At 32.0% G+C, this 12,993-nt stretch overlaps 5 protein-coding genes and 2 long non-coding RNA genes across 8 annotated transcripts in view; 1 reads left to right on the top strand and 6 right to left on the bottom strand.

Annotated features, from left to right (window-relative positions):
- The window catches only part of LOC124460196, a 40,097-nt gene that overhangs the window by 10,400 nt on the left and 16,704 nt on the right, over positions 1-12,993 (top strand). The window lies entirely within an intron of this gene.
- On the bottom strand, positions 341-777 carry LOC26529382 (male accessory gland serine protease inhibitor). Its single transcript, XM_015178449.3, has 2 exons — positions 665-777; positions 341-587 (listed from the first exon to the last, which is right to left on the bottom strand). Exons 1-2 carry the CDS (start codon positions 729-731, stop codon positions 406-408), a joined length of 249 nt encoding a protein of 82 aa, XP_015033935.1. The 5' UTR covers positions 732-777; the 3' UTR covers positions 341-405.
- On the bottom strand, positions 1,267-1,691 carry LOC124460193 (male accessory gland serine protease inhibitor-like). The gene is made up of 2 exons (XM_047010601.1): positions 1,591-1,691; positions 1,267-1,513 (listed from the first exon to the last, which is right to left on the bottom strand). Exons 1-2 carry the CDS (start codon positions 1,655-1,657, stop codon positions 1,332-1,334), a joined length of 249 nt encoding a protein of 82 aa, XP_046866557.1. The 5' UTR covers positions 1,658-1,691; the 3' UTR covers positions 1,267-1,331.
- Positions 3,669-4,093, bottom strand: LOC124460194 (male accessory gland serine protease inhibitor-like). Its single transcript, XM_047010602.1, has 2 exons — positions 3,993-4,093; positions 3,669-3,915 (listed from the first exon to the last, which is right to left on the bottom strand). Exons 1-2 carry the CDS (start codon positions 4,057-4,059, stop codon positions 3,734-3,736), a joined length of 249 nt encoding a protein of 82 aa, XP_046866558.1. The 5' UTR covers positions 4,060-4,093; the 3' UTR covers positions 3,669-3,733.
- On the bottom strand, positions 5,677-8,895 carry LOC111518640. 2 transcript variants are annotated; one of them, XR_006954131.1, is made up of 3 exons: positions 8,767-8,895; positions 8,176-8,693; positions 5,677-5,814 (listed from the first exon to the last, which is right to left on the bottom strand). It is a non-coding gene; the product is annotated as an uncharacterized LOC111518640 (long non-coding RNA). The 2 variants fall into 2 exon arrangements; XR_002724036.2 differs by having other exon boundaries at positions 5,677-5,823; positions 8,185-8,693.
- Positions 6,071-6,505, bottom strand: LOC124460195 (male accessory gland serine protease inhibitor-like). The gene is made up of 2 exons (XM_047010603.1): positions 6,395-6,505; positions 6,071-6,317 (listed from the first exon to the last, which is right to left on the bottom strand). Exons 1-2 carry the CDS (start codon positions 6,459-6,461, stop codon positions 6,136-6,138), a joined length of 249 nt encoding a protein of 82 aa, XP_046866559.1. The 5' UTR covers positions 6,462-6,505; the 3' UTR covers positions 6,071-6,135.
- Positions 6,791-7,198, bottom strand: LOC26529866 (kunitz-like peptide PcKuz1). The gene is made up of 2 exons (XM_047010604.1): positions 7,093-7,198; positions 6,791-7,038 (listed from the first exon to the last, which is right to left on the bottom strand). Exons 1-2 carry the CDS (start codon positions 7,157-7,159, stop codon positions 6,857-6,859), a joined length of 249 nt encoding a protein of 82 aa, XP_046866560.1. The 5' UTR covers positions 7,160-7,198; the 3' UTR covers positions 6,791-6,856.

The following is a 12,993-nucleotide window of genomic DNA, read 5'->3' as shown; positions in this document are numbered from 1 at the left end:
CAGAAATCTCTATTTATCCCAAATAAAATAAAATCAATCAGCGACGACAAGAACAAGTTAGAAAACAACTCGAACATAATTTAATTAGTTAATTGGATCTAAAATATATAGCGAAAAAGCCTAAGTGACTTTTCGTAATTTACGAGCTAACGTGTGGCATTCAGGCAATATATAATTTGAAAATATATTCATTTAATTAATAATAATGTAATTATTCTTTCATTAGTCCTAATTTTGTGCCTACAAAAATATATTTCTATACGATGATGAGCCTGTCAAACTGCATATATAATTAGAATATTTATGTACTTATATGCCCCAAAGGTAACTCTATCTAAAATTTATAAACCAAATAAATGAACCGCTATATATATTTTAAGATCATTTTTACATAACGATTTCTCTTCAAACTTTGCATTTTTCCTCACATTGTTCCTTCGACTCAAAACGGTTGTCATTGCCTCCACAGCCGCCGTAGTAAAATCGCCTGCAGTCGTTAGAAGACTCATAATATGACCAACTTGGAAAATGAGCGTAGCACAGGACAACAGGACCTCCCATTCGTCCTGGAGGTTGATTACAAATGCCTATTGGCAAGGGGGGTATTTGGTTATTAAGTTAGATTTTTAATCTAATTTAACCTAGCCGAAAAGTTTAGACTTACGATTTTTGGCGGCATAGTTCAGACCGAAAAGGGCACACACCGAACAAAAGATGATTAGAAACTTCATTTTGCTTTGAGTTCAGAACACCAAGTGAAAATAAATCTATGAATTTCAACAAATATTTATAACAGTTTTTGTGTAACAAATTTTTTTCATTTGATTAGTTCAGCTTAAACTTTATAAACAGTATAAAACACCTATATAAGTTTTTAACGATAAAGATTAGATGATGAAGAATTATGTTTATTTTTGTGTTTTTTAGAGCGATTATCTCACAAATTAACTAGCAAATTAAATAAACCGAAATTAGTTTTGCTAGTTAGGTTGCAAAATATAATGCAAGACCTCGACAACCTTGTCTTTGTGAACTTACGAGATCTGTCGGTATTAAGGCTGGCTTAGTCCACGTGACATTCAGGCAATATATAATTCGAAAATTAATTCTAAAATTTATAATAATGTAATTATCTTTCATTATTCATAATTTTTTGCCCACAACAATATATTTTTTATATATTTTGTCGGCGGTTATAAGCCTGTCAAACTGCATATATAATTAGAATATTTATGTATATGCCCCAAAGGTAACTCTTATCTAAAATTTATAAACCAAACAAATGAACCGCTATATATATTTTAAGATCATTTTTACATAACGATTTCTCTTCAATCTTTGCATTTTTCCTCACATTGTTCTTTGAAATTAAAACGGTTGTCATTGCCTCCACAGCCGCCGTAGAAGAATGGCCTACAGTCGTTAGAAGACGCATAATAGGTCCAACTTGGAACAAGAGCTAAACACATGAGATCAGGACCTCCTTTTTGACCTGGAGGCTGATTACAAATGGCTATTGGCAAGGGGGGTATTTGGTTATTAGGTTAGATTTTTAATCTAATTTAACCTAGCCGAAAAGTTTAGACTTACGATTTTTAGCGGCATAGTTGAGACCAAAAAGGGCACACACCGAACAAAAGATGATTAGAAACTTCATTTTGCTTTGAGTTCAAAACACCAAGTGAAAATAAATCTATGAATTTTAACAAATATTTATAACAATTTTTGTGTAACAAATTTTTATTTTAATTTGATTAGTTCAGCTTAAACTTTAAAAACATTATATAACACCTTATATAATATAACGATAAAATATAACGATAATAAAATCTGAAATTAGTTTTGCTAGTTATGTTTTCAACATATACAAAATATAATGCAAAAAGATCTCCTGGCATTAAGTCTGGCTTAGCCTGTCAAACTCCATATATAATAAGAATAATAATACATATATGTTCGTAAATGCCCCAAAAGAAACTCCATGTATAATTTATAAAACAAATGCATGATTAAATATGTATTTAAAGATCATTTTCGCATAATGATTTCTCTTTAATCTTTGCATTCTTCCTCACAATGTTCTTTTGAACCGAAGCGGTTTTCATTGCCTCCGCAGCCTCCGAATACGAAGAACTTGCACTCGTTGGAAGACGCATAATATGTCCAACTTGGACTATAAGCTGAGCATTTGATATAATCATTTCCATTTTTACCTGGAGACTGAATACAACGGGCTATTGGGTAATAGGTTAGATTTTTGATGTAAAATATCCTAAGTTTAGACTTACCATCCTTAACGGCGTATGTTAGACAGAAATATGTGCACACTAAGCAAACTATGGTAAGAAACTTCATTTTCAGTTGTTTAAAGCGATTAGAAAAAAGCGACTAACTAGGTTTTTGGAAGTTTGAGCAAATTTATAGAAAAATTTCAAGAAAATAAATTTGTTGAAATGTTTTTTATACCATACACCCATAGGGTGAAATGCTATATTAAAGTCGCCAAAATGTATGTAACAGGCAGAAGGAAGCATCTCCGACCCCACAAAGTATATATATTCTTGATCAGGATCAACAACCGAGTCGATCTAGCCATGTCCGTCTGTCCGTCCGTCTGTCCGTCTGTCCGTCCGTCCGTCTGTCCGTATGAACACCTAGATCTCGGAGACTGTAAGAGCTAGAGCCACCAAATTTGGTATGTAGACTCGTGTAGTATGTAGAGTGATCAAGTTTATTTCAAATTTTTGCCACGCCCCTTTCCGCCCCCGCAATTTAAAAAAAGCGTTTATCTCAAAAGCTATTACAGCTAGCGACACCATATTTGGTATGTATATTCGCTTAGTAAATGCACACATTTTGTATGTGTAAAAATTTTGCCACGCCCTTTTCCGCCCCCGTAATTTGAAAAACTTGATTATCTCCCGTATTTTTTTACCTTATGCAATCAAATTAGGCGCACTTAAATTTAATACTAATATCTAGCAAAATACTAAATTTTATCAAAATCGGACAAAAAACAGTCGAGTTATGCATATAAACGTTTTTCCATAAGGCCGGAGTTGGCCGTTGGCTGGTGGGGGCGCTAGGGTGCTCGTCTGATTGAGTGAGCGAGATACTAAGATATGCATTTGAAAATGCATTTGTTTAATAAAGTTGAAATATTTGCTTTACTGGTGTATGGTATACCTAAGTCGGCGAGACGACTTACTTACTTCATTTTAATTTATAGAACACCTTATATAATATAAAGTTGTTAACGATAAAGAATAAATGATGAAGAATTTTGTTTGTTTTTGTGTTTTTTTTTTTTTCAAGGTAGAGCGATTATCTCACAAATTAACTAGCAAATCGAAAAGCCTGAAATTAGTTTTGCTAGTTGGGTTTTCAACATATACAAAATATAATGCAAAACCTGGACAACCTTGTCTTTGTGAACTTACGAGATCTGTTGGCATTAAGGCTGGCTTAGTCCACGTGACATTCAGGCAATATATAATTCGAAAATTAATTCTAAAATTTATAATAATGTAATTATCTTTCATTATTCATAATTTTTTGCCCACAACAATATATTTTTTATATATTTTGTCGGCGGTTATAAGCCTGTCAAACTGCATATATAATTAGAATATTTATGTATATGCCCCAAAGGTAACTCTTATCTAAAATTTATAAACCAAACAAATGAACCGCTATATATATTTTAAGATCATTTTTACATAACGATTTCTCTTCAATCTTTGCATTTTTCCTCACATTGTTCTTTGAAATTAAAACGGTTGTCATTGCCTCCACAGCCGCCGTAGAAGAATGGCCTACAGTCGTTAGAAGACGCATAATAGGTCCAACTTGGAACAAGAGCTAAACACATGAGATCAGGACCTCCTTTTTGACCTGGAGGCTGATTACAAATGGCTATTGGCAAGGGGGGTATTTGGTTATTAGGTTAGATTTTTAATCTAATTTAACCTAGCCGAAAAGTTTAGACTTACGATTTTTAGCGGCATAGTTGAGACCAAAAAGGGCACACACCGAACAAAAGATGATTAGAAACTTCATTTTGCTTTGAGTTCAAAACACCAAGTGAAAATAAATCTATGAATTTTAACAAATATTTATAACAATTTTTGTGTAACAAATTTTTATTTTAATTTGATTAGTTCAGCTTAAACTTTAAAAACATTATATAACACCTTATATAATATAACGATAAAATATAACGATAATAAAATCTGAAATTAGTTTTGCTAGTTATGTTTTCAACATATACAAAATATAATGCAAAAAGATCTCCTGGCATTAAGTCTGGCTTAGCCTGTCAAACTCCATATATAATAAGAATAATAATACATATATGTTCGTAAATGCCCCAAAAGAAACTCCATGTATAATTTATAAAACAAATGCATGATTAAATATGTATTTAAAGATCATTTTCGCATAATGATTTCTCTTTAATCTTTGCATTCTTCCTCACAATGTTCTTTTGAACCGAAGCGGTTTTCATTGCCTCCGCAGCCTCCGAATACGAAGAACTTGCACTCGTTGGAAGACGCATAATATGTCCAACTTGGACTATAAGCTGAGCATTTGATATAATCATTTCCATTTTTACCTGGAGACTGAATACAACGGGCTATTGGGTAATAGGTTAGATTTTTGATGTAAAATATCCTAAGTTTAGACTTACCATCCTTAACGGCGTATGTTAGACAGAAATATGTGCACACTAAGCAAACTATGGTAAGAAACTTCATTTTCAGTTGTTTAAAGCGATTAGAAAAAAGCGACTAACTAGGTTTTTGGAAGTTTGAGCAAATTTATAGAAAAATTTCAAGAAAATAAATTTGTTGAAATGTTTTTTATACCATACACCCATAGGGTGAAATGCTATATTAAAGTCGCCAAAATGTATGTAACAGGCAGAAGGAAGCATCTCCGACCCCACAAAGTATATATATTCTTGATCAGGATCAACAACCGAGTCGATCTAGCCATGTCCGTCTGTCCGTCCGTCTGTCCGTCTGTCCGTCCGTCCGTCTGTCCGTATGAACACCTAGATCTCGGAGACTGTAAGAGCTAGAGCCACCAAATTTGGTATGTAGACTCGTGTAGTATGTAGAGTGATCAAGTTTATTTCAAATTTTTGCCACGCCCCTTTCCGCCCCCGCAATTTAAAAAAAGCGTTTATCTCAAAAGCTATTACAGCTAGCGACACCATATTTGGTATGTATATTCGCTTAGTAAATGCACACATTTTGTATGTGTAAAAATTTTGCCACGCCCTTTTCCGCCCCCGTAATTTGAAAAACTTGATTATCTCCCGTATTTTTTTACCTTATGCAATCAAATTAGGCGCACTTAAATTTAATACTAATATCTAGCAAAATACTAAATTTTATCAAAATCGGACAAAAAACAGTCGAGTTATGCATATAAACGTTTTTCCATAAGGCCGGAGTTGGCCGTTGGCTGGTGGGGGCGCTAGGGTGCTCGTCTGATTGAGTGAGCGAGATACTAAGATATGCATTTGAAAATGCATTTGTTTAATAAAGTTGAAATATTTGCTTTACTGGTGTATGGTATACCTAAGTCGGCGAGACGACTTACTTACTTCATTTTAATTTATAGAACACCTTATATAATATAAAGTTGTTAACGATAAAGAATAAATGATGAAGAATTTTGTTTGTTTTTGTGTTTTTTTTTTTTTCAAGGTAGAGCGATTATCTCACAAATTAACTAGCAAATCGAAAAGCCTGAAATTAGTTTTGCTAGTTGGGTTTTCAACATATACAAAATATAATGCAAAACCTGGACAACCTTGTCTTTGTGAACTTACGAGATCTGTTGGCATTAAGGCTGGCTTAGTCCACGTGACATTCAGGCAATATATAATTCGAAAATTAATTCTAAAATTTATAATAATGTAATTATCTTTCATTATTCATAATTTTTTGCCCACAACAATATATTTTTTATATATTTTGTCGGCGGTTATAAGCCTGTCAAACTGCATATATAATTAGAATATTTATGTATATGCCCCAAAGGTAACTCTTATCTAAAATTTATAAACCAAACAAATGAACCGCTATATATATTTTAAGATCATTTTTACATAACGATTTCTCTTCAATCTTTGCATTTTTCCTCACATTGTTCTTTGAAATTAAAACGGTTGTCATTGCCTCCACAGCCGCCGTAGAAGAATGGCCTACAGTCGTTAGAAGACGCATAATAGGTCCAACTTGGAACAAGAGCTAAACACATGAGATCAGGACCTCCTTTTTGACCTGGAGGCTGATTACAAATGGCTATTGGCAAGGGGGGTATTTGGTTATTAGGTTAGATTTTTAATCTAATTTAACCTAGCCGAAAAGTTTAGACTTACGATTTTTAGCGGCATAGTTCAGACCAAAAAGGGCACACACCGAACAAAATATGATTAGAAACTTCATTTTGCTTTGAGTTCAGAGCACCAAGTGAAAATAAATCTATGAATTTTAACAAATATTTATAACAATTTTTGTGTAACAAATTTTTATTTTAATTTGATTAGTTCAGCTTAAACTTTAAAAACATTATATAACACCTTGTATAATATAACGATAAAATATAACGATAATAAAATCTGAAATTAGTTTTGCTAGTTATGTTTTCAACATATACAAAATATAATGCAAAAAGATCTCCTGGCATTAAGTCTGGCTTAGCCTGTCAAACTCCATATATAATAAGAATAATAATACATATATATACGTAAATGCCCCAAAAGAAACTCCATGTATAATTTATAAACCAAATGCATGATTAAATATCAATTTTAAGATAATTTTCGCATAATGATTTCTCTTTAATCTTTGCATTCTTCCTCACAATGTTCTTTTGAACCGAAGCGGTTTTCATTGCCTCCGCAGCCTCCGAATACGAAGAACTTGCACTCGTTGGAAGACGCATAATATGTCCAACTTGGAACATAAGCAAAGCATGAGATAAAACCAGTTCCTTTTTTACCTGGAGACTGAATACAACGGGCTATTGGGTAATAGGTTAGATTTTTGATGTAAAATATCCTAAGTTTAGACTTACCATCCTTAACGGCGTATGTTAGACAGAAATAGGTGCACACTAAGCAAACTATGGTAAGAAACTTCATTTTCAGTTGTTTAAAGCGATTAGAAAAAAGCGACTAACTAGGTTTTTGGAAGTTTGAGCAAATTTATAGAAAAATTTCAAGAAAATAAATTAGTTGAAATGTTTTTTATACCATACACCCATAGGGTGAAATGCTATATTAAAGTCGCCAAAATGTATGTAACAGGCAGAAGGAAGCATCTCCGACCCCACAAAGTATATATATTCTTGATCAGGATCAACAACCGAGTCGATCTAGCCATGTCCGTCTGTCCGTATGAATACCTAGATCTCGGAGACTGTAAGAGCTAGAGCCACCAAATTTGGTATGTAGACTCGTGTAGTATGTAGAGTGATCAAGTTTATTTCAAATTTTTGCCACGCCCCTTTCCGCCCCCGCAATTTAAAAAAAGCGTTTATCTCAAAAGCTATTACAGCTAGCGACACCATATTTGGTATGTATATTCGCTTAGTAAATGCACACATTTTGTATGTGTAAAAATTTTGCCACGCCCTTTTCCGCCCCCGTAATTTGAAAAACTTGATTATCTCCCGTATTTTTTTACCTTATGCAATCAAATTAGGCGCACTTAAATTTAATACTAATATCTAGCAAAATACTAAATTTTATCAAAATCGGACAAAAAACAGTCGAGTTATGCATATAAACGTTTTTCCATAAGGCCGGAGTTGGCCGTTGGCTGGTGGGGGCGCTAGGGTGCTCGTATGATTGAGTGAGCGAGATACTAAGATATGCTTGTAAAAAGCATGTGAAAATGCATTTGTTTAATAAAGTTGAAATATTTGCTTTACTGGTGTATGGTATACCTAAGTCGGCGAGACGACTTACTTACTTCATTTTAATTTAATTAGTTCAGCTTAAAATTTAAAAACTTTATAGAACACCTTATATAATATAAAGTTGTTAACGATAAAGAATAAATGATGAAGAATTTTTTTTTGTTTTTGTGTTTTTTTTTTTCAAGGTAGAGCGATTATCTCACAAATTAACTAGCAAATCGAAAAGCCTGAAATTACCTGGACAACCTTGTCTTTGTGAACTTACGAGATCTGTTGGCATTAAGGCTGGCTTAGTCCACGTGACATTCAGGCAATATATAATTCGAAAATTAATTCTAAAATTTATAATAATGTAATTATCTTTCATTATTCATAATTTTTTGCCCACAACAATATATTTTTTATATATTTTGTCGGCGGTTATAAGCCTGTCAAACTGCATATATAATTAGAATATTTATGTATATGCCCCAAAGGTAACTCTTATCTAAAATTTATAAACCAAACAAATGAACCGCTATATATATTTTAAGATCATTTTTACATAACGATTTCTCTTCAAACTTTGCACTTTGCCTCACATTGTTGCTGGGTTTCGAATAGATTTGCATTGCCGTAACAGCCGCCGTAGTAAAATTGCCTGCAGTCGTTAGAAAAAAAATAATACGACCACATTGGAATCTTAGCGAGGCACCTTATAATACGACCGTCTTTTGGTGGTGCTCCTTTTTGTCCTGGAGGCTGAATACAAATGGCTATCGGCAAGGGGGGTATTTAGTTATTAGGTTAAATTTTTAATCTAATGTAACCTAACTGGTTTAGACTTACGATGCTTAACGGCGTATGTTAGACAGAAATATGTGCACACTAAGCAAACTATGGTAAGAAACTTCATTTTTAGTTGTTTAAGGCGATTAGAAAAAAGCGACTGACTAGGTTTTTGGAAGTTTGAGCAAATTTATACAAAAATTTCAACAAAATAAGTTTGTTGAAATCCTTTTTTTATATATACCCTTACAAGGAATAATATAAAAGTTATTATGTGGCCAAAATCCAAGGGTCTAGAAACTCTAGAGAATAGAATGGAAATATTTTGTTGTAGAAAAATCTACAAAAAAAAACTTATGTTCTTTTCATTGATTATAACTGTCAATAAGGCATAATATCTTCAAGTTATGAGCAATTTCAGCAAAGTAATCTGACAGTAAAATATATAGAATATATAGACTGATGGGGACTGACATTAAAGTAAACAAAATTGTGATTTTGAGCAGATAACATATGTAACAGATATACATATATAAGGCACAAAAAAAGAATTTGAAACTTAATAAAAAGGGAAAGTCAGATACTGTAAGCGTATATAAACTTTGGCATAGGTGGAATATACCTATTTTGATTTTTCTATAATATTAGTGTAGCTTGAAGTTTTAGATCATATTTAGATTACCATGTGATTGTAAGTATATATGTGCACTTGGAAACAAACGATTTCAATATAATCCAGATCTAATTGTAAAATAACAAAGGAATGTTAATGTGCATAGACAATTTAATTATTTTTTGTAGCCTTTTAAATTTAAATAAATTCTTTACATAAATAAATAAAAAAAAATATATATAACTCAAAAATAGCAAACGAGAGCCAATTGAAAATAACAAATATGAGCTAACACCTTTATTTCCATTTTCTATAAAACGATAAATCGACAGGGTGAGCCTGATTCCATTCCTTATCCTTTTTTGGTTCCATCGAATACCCACAAAATCCAATAGACTAAAGGTATGACAATACTTTTTCTGGTTGGCTTATTTATGTTTATTTTGTTTTTTGTTTTTTGATGTTTTGTTTTCTGTAACCAATTTCAATAACAAGTTCATTTCTTAGGGGTAAAATTCTTTTGGTAAACATTGATTGGTCCTTTTTCGAATTTGAAAGTATTTTTGGTTTGTTTTTATTGTTTCTCTTCGTTGTCCATTGGTTTTTTGTTTTTGTTTTGTGAGGGAGCAAACAAATTGGAAAATGTGTATATTGTATACAGTTGACTTATCTCCATAGCCTTCTGGCTGAACATTCAAGTTTATTCAGATCAAGCACAAATGGCAATTATTATTGATTAGTTAGATATGAAGATTTATTTACGCAAGAAAGAAATAAAGAACAAAAGGCTTTTGGGAGCATAGAAAATGGAAACGAATAGAAGTTAAATGAACTTTGTTTTTAGTCAAGTTGCAAAAGCAAACAAAAAGAAACATTTTCCTAGACAAGAGAAACAAAAAAAAGAAGAAGTTTATTGTTTAAATGAAGAAGTTTGTGTTTTAAAATTTTTCATAACTAATTGGACTTGGATAAGAGTACGAATTTTGCCATTATGATTTAAGTAGGCGTGAGAAAGAACGACCTACTTAACTAGATCTACTGAGACTAAGCATTAAATCAAATGAGGAAAATGGCATACAAGTAATTAATGTATGCAATCACAATTAGTGTTTATTGAAGTAAAATTCTCAACTAAGGCCATTGCCTGAATGAACAGAACAATAGATTCTTCTTCATTACAGTAAATTAAATAACAATTGCAAATTATTGGCTCATTGGAATAGACAATTTACTTTCTATTATCTTTTGTTATTGAAAATTGATTTGATTGTAGCTTTTGCAGGGCCAGAGAATGGCTAGTTGTAAATATATTTTAGCCGGATCTCAATTGAATTTGTTCCGTTTTACTTATCTGGCAACCAACTGTTCATTTATGACACTTCCGGTGACAAAAAGGATTTGCATACTTTACTTCCTGCCTCTGGTTTCGCACCAGCACTTTGGCTCTCACTTTTGACCACCTTGAATTTTATAGATGGTTGTTAAGTCTAGTGACAACGAATGGTCTGAAAGCTAATAAATAGTTCTTGTGGCTAGATAAATATATAAATTTTATGACTTGCTTACTTTAAACTATTGCTATTTTGTTATAAAAACATTATATTTTCATCTTATATATGGAAATCTTATTCTGAGGAATCCGCGATGCATTTACATAACATTTTATATATGATTTGATATTTGAAACTGGCCTAGAATATAAAAAAGTTTAAGTAATTCAACTATTCAAGTAAGAAAATTTTAAGGATTCTTAGTTTTTCGATATTTTCAATCGTTAATCACACTTTTAAAAGTATTTATGTATGTCTTCAACTTTGCTTTTACTTGTTACTTTTGTGTCTTCATTTAAGTCAATACTATGGGGACTATAATTTGACAATTTAGATTGAAAATCGAATAACTTTAATGGTTAAAATACAATATACCAAGAACTTGATAATGATGATGAAAGGACCCTAAATCATTTAAGGCCAACCGACAAAACTTGTTGTATTCAACCACAAGAGCTTTGCCCCCTTTATAGTGAGGTCGCTTTATGCCTTAATTGTCCTTCACTACGTTTTGCTCCTTCTATGTAACTTTGAATATTTCTCTTGTGGTTTGCCAATCCCTATGGAAACATTTGACAGTTAACTGGTGAGAACCTGAGCAAGGAGTGATTGTGTGCGTGTGTGTGTGTGTGTGTGTTACTTTTATTTTAAGCAGTAGACCAAGGTAAACGCATTGGCAGCCACTTGATGCTGATGCTGCTTCTGCTGCCGGTGGTGGTGGTAGCCAAGGCAACAGTTTTAGGTTATTAGATTCAATGCAGTTAGGTGATGTCGCTCAGTTAAATCCTTTATGATTTAGTGCCTTGTCCAGTTCATTGTGACCATTCAAAAAGCCACCCACTTTTGGGCCTCCCTTTCGGTCTCTCGTTCCACAATCTATTCCCCTTTCTGGTTGTCAGATAAACCGATTAAACTTTGAGCAGCTTATGCATTTTGTATCTGTCAGCTATCTGCGTATCTGACTAAATGTGCAGCCATAAGCAAAGCTCCAAAACTCCTAAGCTCCATCTCTCTAACACCTCCTCATCGTCATCCTCTTCTTCAAGTTACACAAAACGTTTCTATTTAGTGACACAAATGTTGAAGCTTGAATATGAATATTAAATTTACAATTTTCTAATTCATTTTGACTGTTTAACTTTTTCTTTTTCATTTTTGTTGAATGCTTTTCACAATTATGGATTTTTGTGTGTGAAAGTTTTTCATTTTTATTCATTTTTTTCCACCCTCTTTTATTTGCTTATTTGTTTGTGCTTGTTTTGTTTAACAAATAAACAGACTTCATTCTGTCAAAACTTTGTTGTTTTCTAATTGTTCCATGTTTATTATCATTGCGCTTTGAAGCTTAACAATTTAGCTTTTGCTCGTTGTTTTTATTTGCTCTTGGATAAAAATAATTAAACGAAACAAAAGGGTACCATAAAATTATGGTAACGTTTGGAATGCACGTCTGTTGATATAGCAAAAAAATAAAATTTAAAAAAAAAGAAACAAGCTTAATAGCTTAATTACTCTACAAAGTGTGTTCTATTGAAATCCATATTGAATATGAAATATAGAAAAAAAAAAAACGTATTTAACAAATAAACCCATGGCTGACATTCGATTTGTTTCTTTTTTGGTTGACCAAATAATTAATTCTAAAATATTGCTACAATGACTTTATCAAATGAATTTACATATTTTTATTATCACAGATAAATAACAGACTTCTAAATTTAACAAAAATAAGAAGAATAACATTTATTATTATAATTCTATTTTAAAATCCATTATACAAAATTCGTTATCGAACTTATTGTCAGAAGGATTGATTTTTAACAACATTATTTTATTTAATATTCTCAAAATAAGATTTCTTTTGACTTTGGGATTGATAGAGCTGGCAAAAACCATTTTAAATTTGAGTTGACATTCTTAATAGTTTAGTTGTATTAAATTTTTACTTTTAGTTAGTTTATTTCCTCGGTAATCCTCAATTTTGGAAATGTTCGCAAATTTTAAACGTAAATATACTAAATCACTAATTATTAAACAAGATTCTAAAAATATATGATATTCAGAAACAATATAGTATTGAATCGAGAACGGGTTGTTATTGAATTAAGGATTTTTGGCTTTAAA

The sequence above is a fragment of the Drosophila willistoni genome (genome assembly GCF_018902025.1).
Source record: "Drosophila willistoni isolate 14030-0811.24 chromosome 2R unlocalized genomic scaffold, UCI_dwil_1.1 Seg167, whole genome shotgun sequence".
NCBI classification, from domain to species: domain Eukaryota; kingdom Metazoa; phylum Arthropoda; class Insecta; order Diptera; family Drosophilidae; genus Drosophila; species Drosophila willistoni.
This window is presented reverse-complemented; position numbering and strand designations above follow the sequence as displayed.

Coding starts and splice junctions, on each gene's coding strand:
- LOC26529382 (XM_015178449.3), bottom strand. CDS start 731: ATGAAGTTTCTAATCATCTTTTGTTCGGTGTGTGCCCTTTTCGGTCTG. Junction 588..664: donor GAACTATGCCGCCAAAAATC/GTAAGTCTAAAC, acceptor CCTTGCCAATAG/GCATTTGTAATCAACCTCCA.
- LOC124460193 (XM_047010601.1), bottom strand. CDS start 1,657: ATGAAGTTTCTAATCATCTTTTGTTCGGTGTGTGCCCTTTTTGGTCTC. Junction 1,514..1,590: donor CAACTATGCCGCTAAAAATC/GTAAGTCTAAAC, acceptor CCTTGCCAATAG/CCATTTGTAATCAGCCTCCA.
- LOC124460194 (XM_047010602.1), bottom strand. CDS start 4,059: ATGAAGTTTCTAATCATCTTTTGTTCGGTGTGTGCCCTTTTTGGTCTC. Junction 3,916..3,992: donor CAACTATGCCGCTAAAAATC/GTAAGTCTAAAC, acceptor CCTTGCCAATAG/CCATTTGTAATCAGCCTCCA.
- LOC124460195 (XM_047010603.1), bottom strand. CDS start 6,461: ATGAAGTTTCTAATCATATTTTGTTCGGTGTGTGCCCTTTTTGGTCTG. Junction 6,318..6,394: donor GAACTATGCCGCTAAAAATC/GTAAGTCTAAAC, acceptor CCTTGCCAATAG/CCATTTGTAATCAGCCTCCA.
- LOC26529866 (XM_047010604.1), bottom strand. CDS start 7,159: ATGAAGTTTCTTACCATAGTTTGCTTAGTGTGCACCTATTTCTGTCTA. Junction 7,039..7,092: donor AACATACGCCGTTAAGGATG/GTAAGTCTAAAC, acceptor ATTACCCAATAG/CCCGTTGTATTCAGTCTCCA.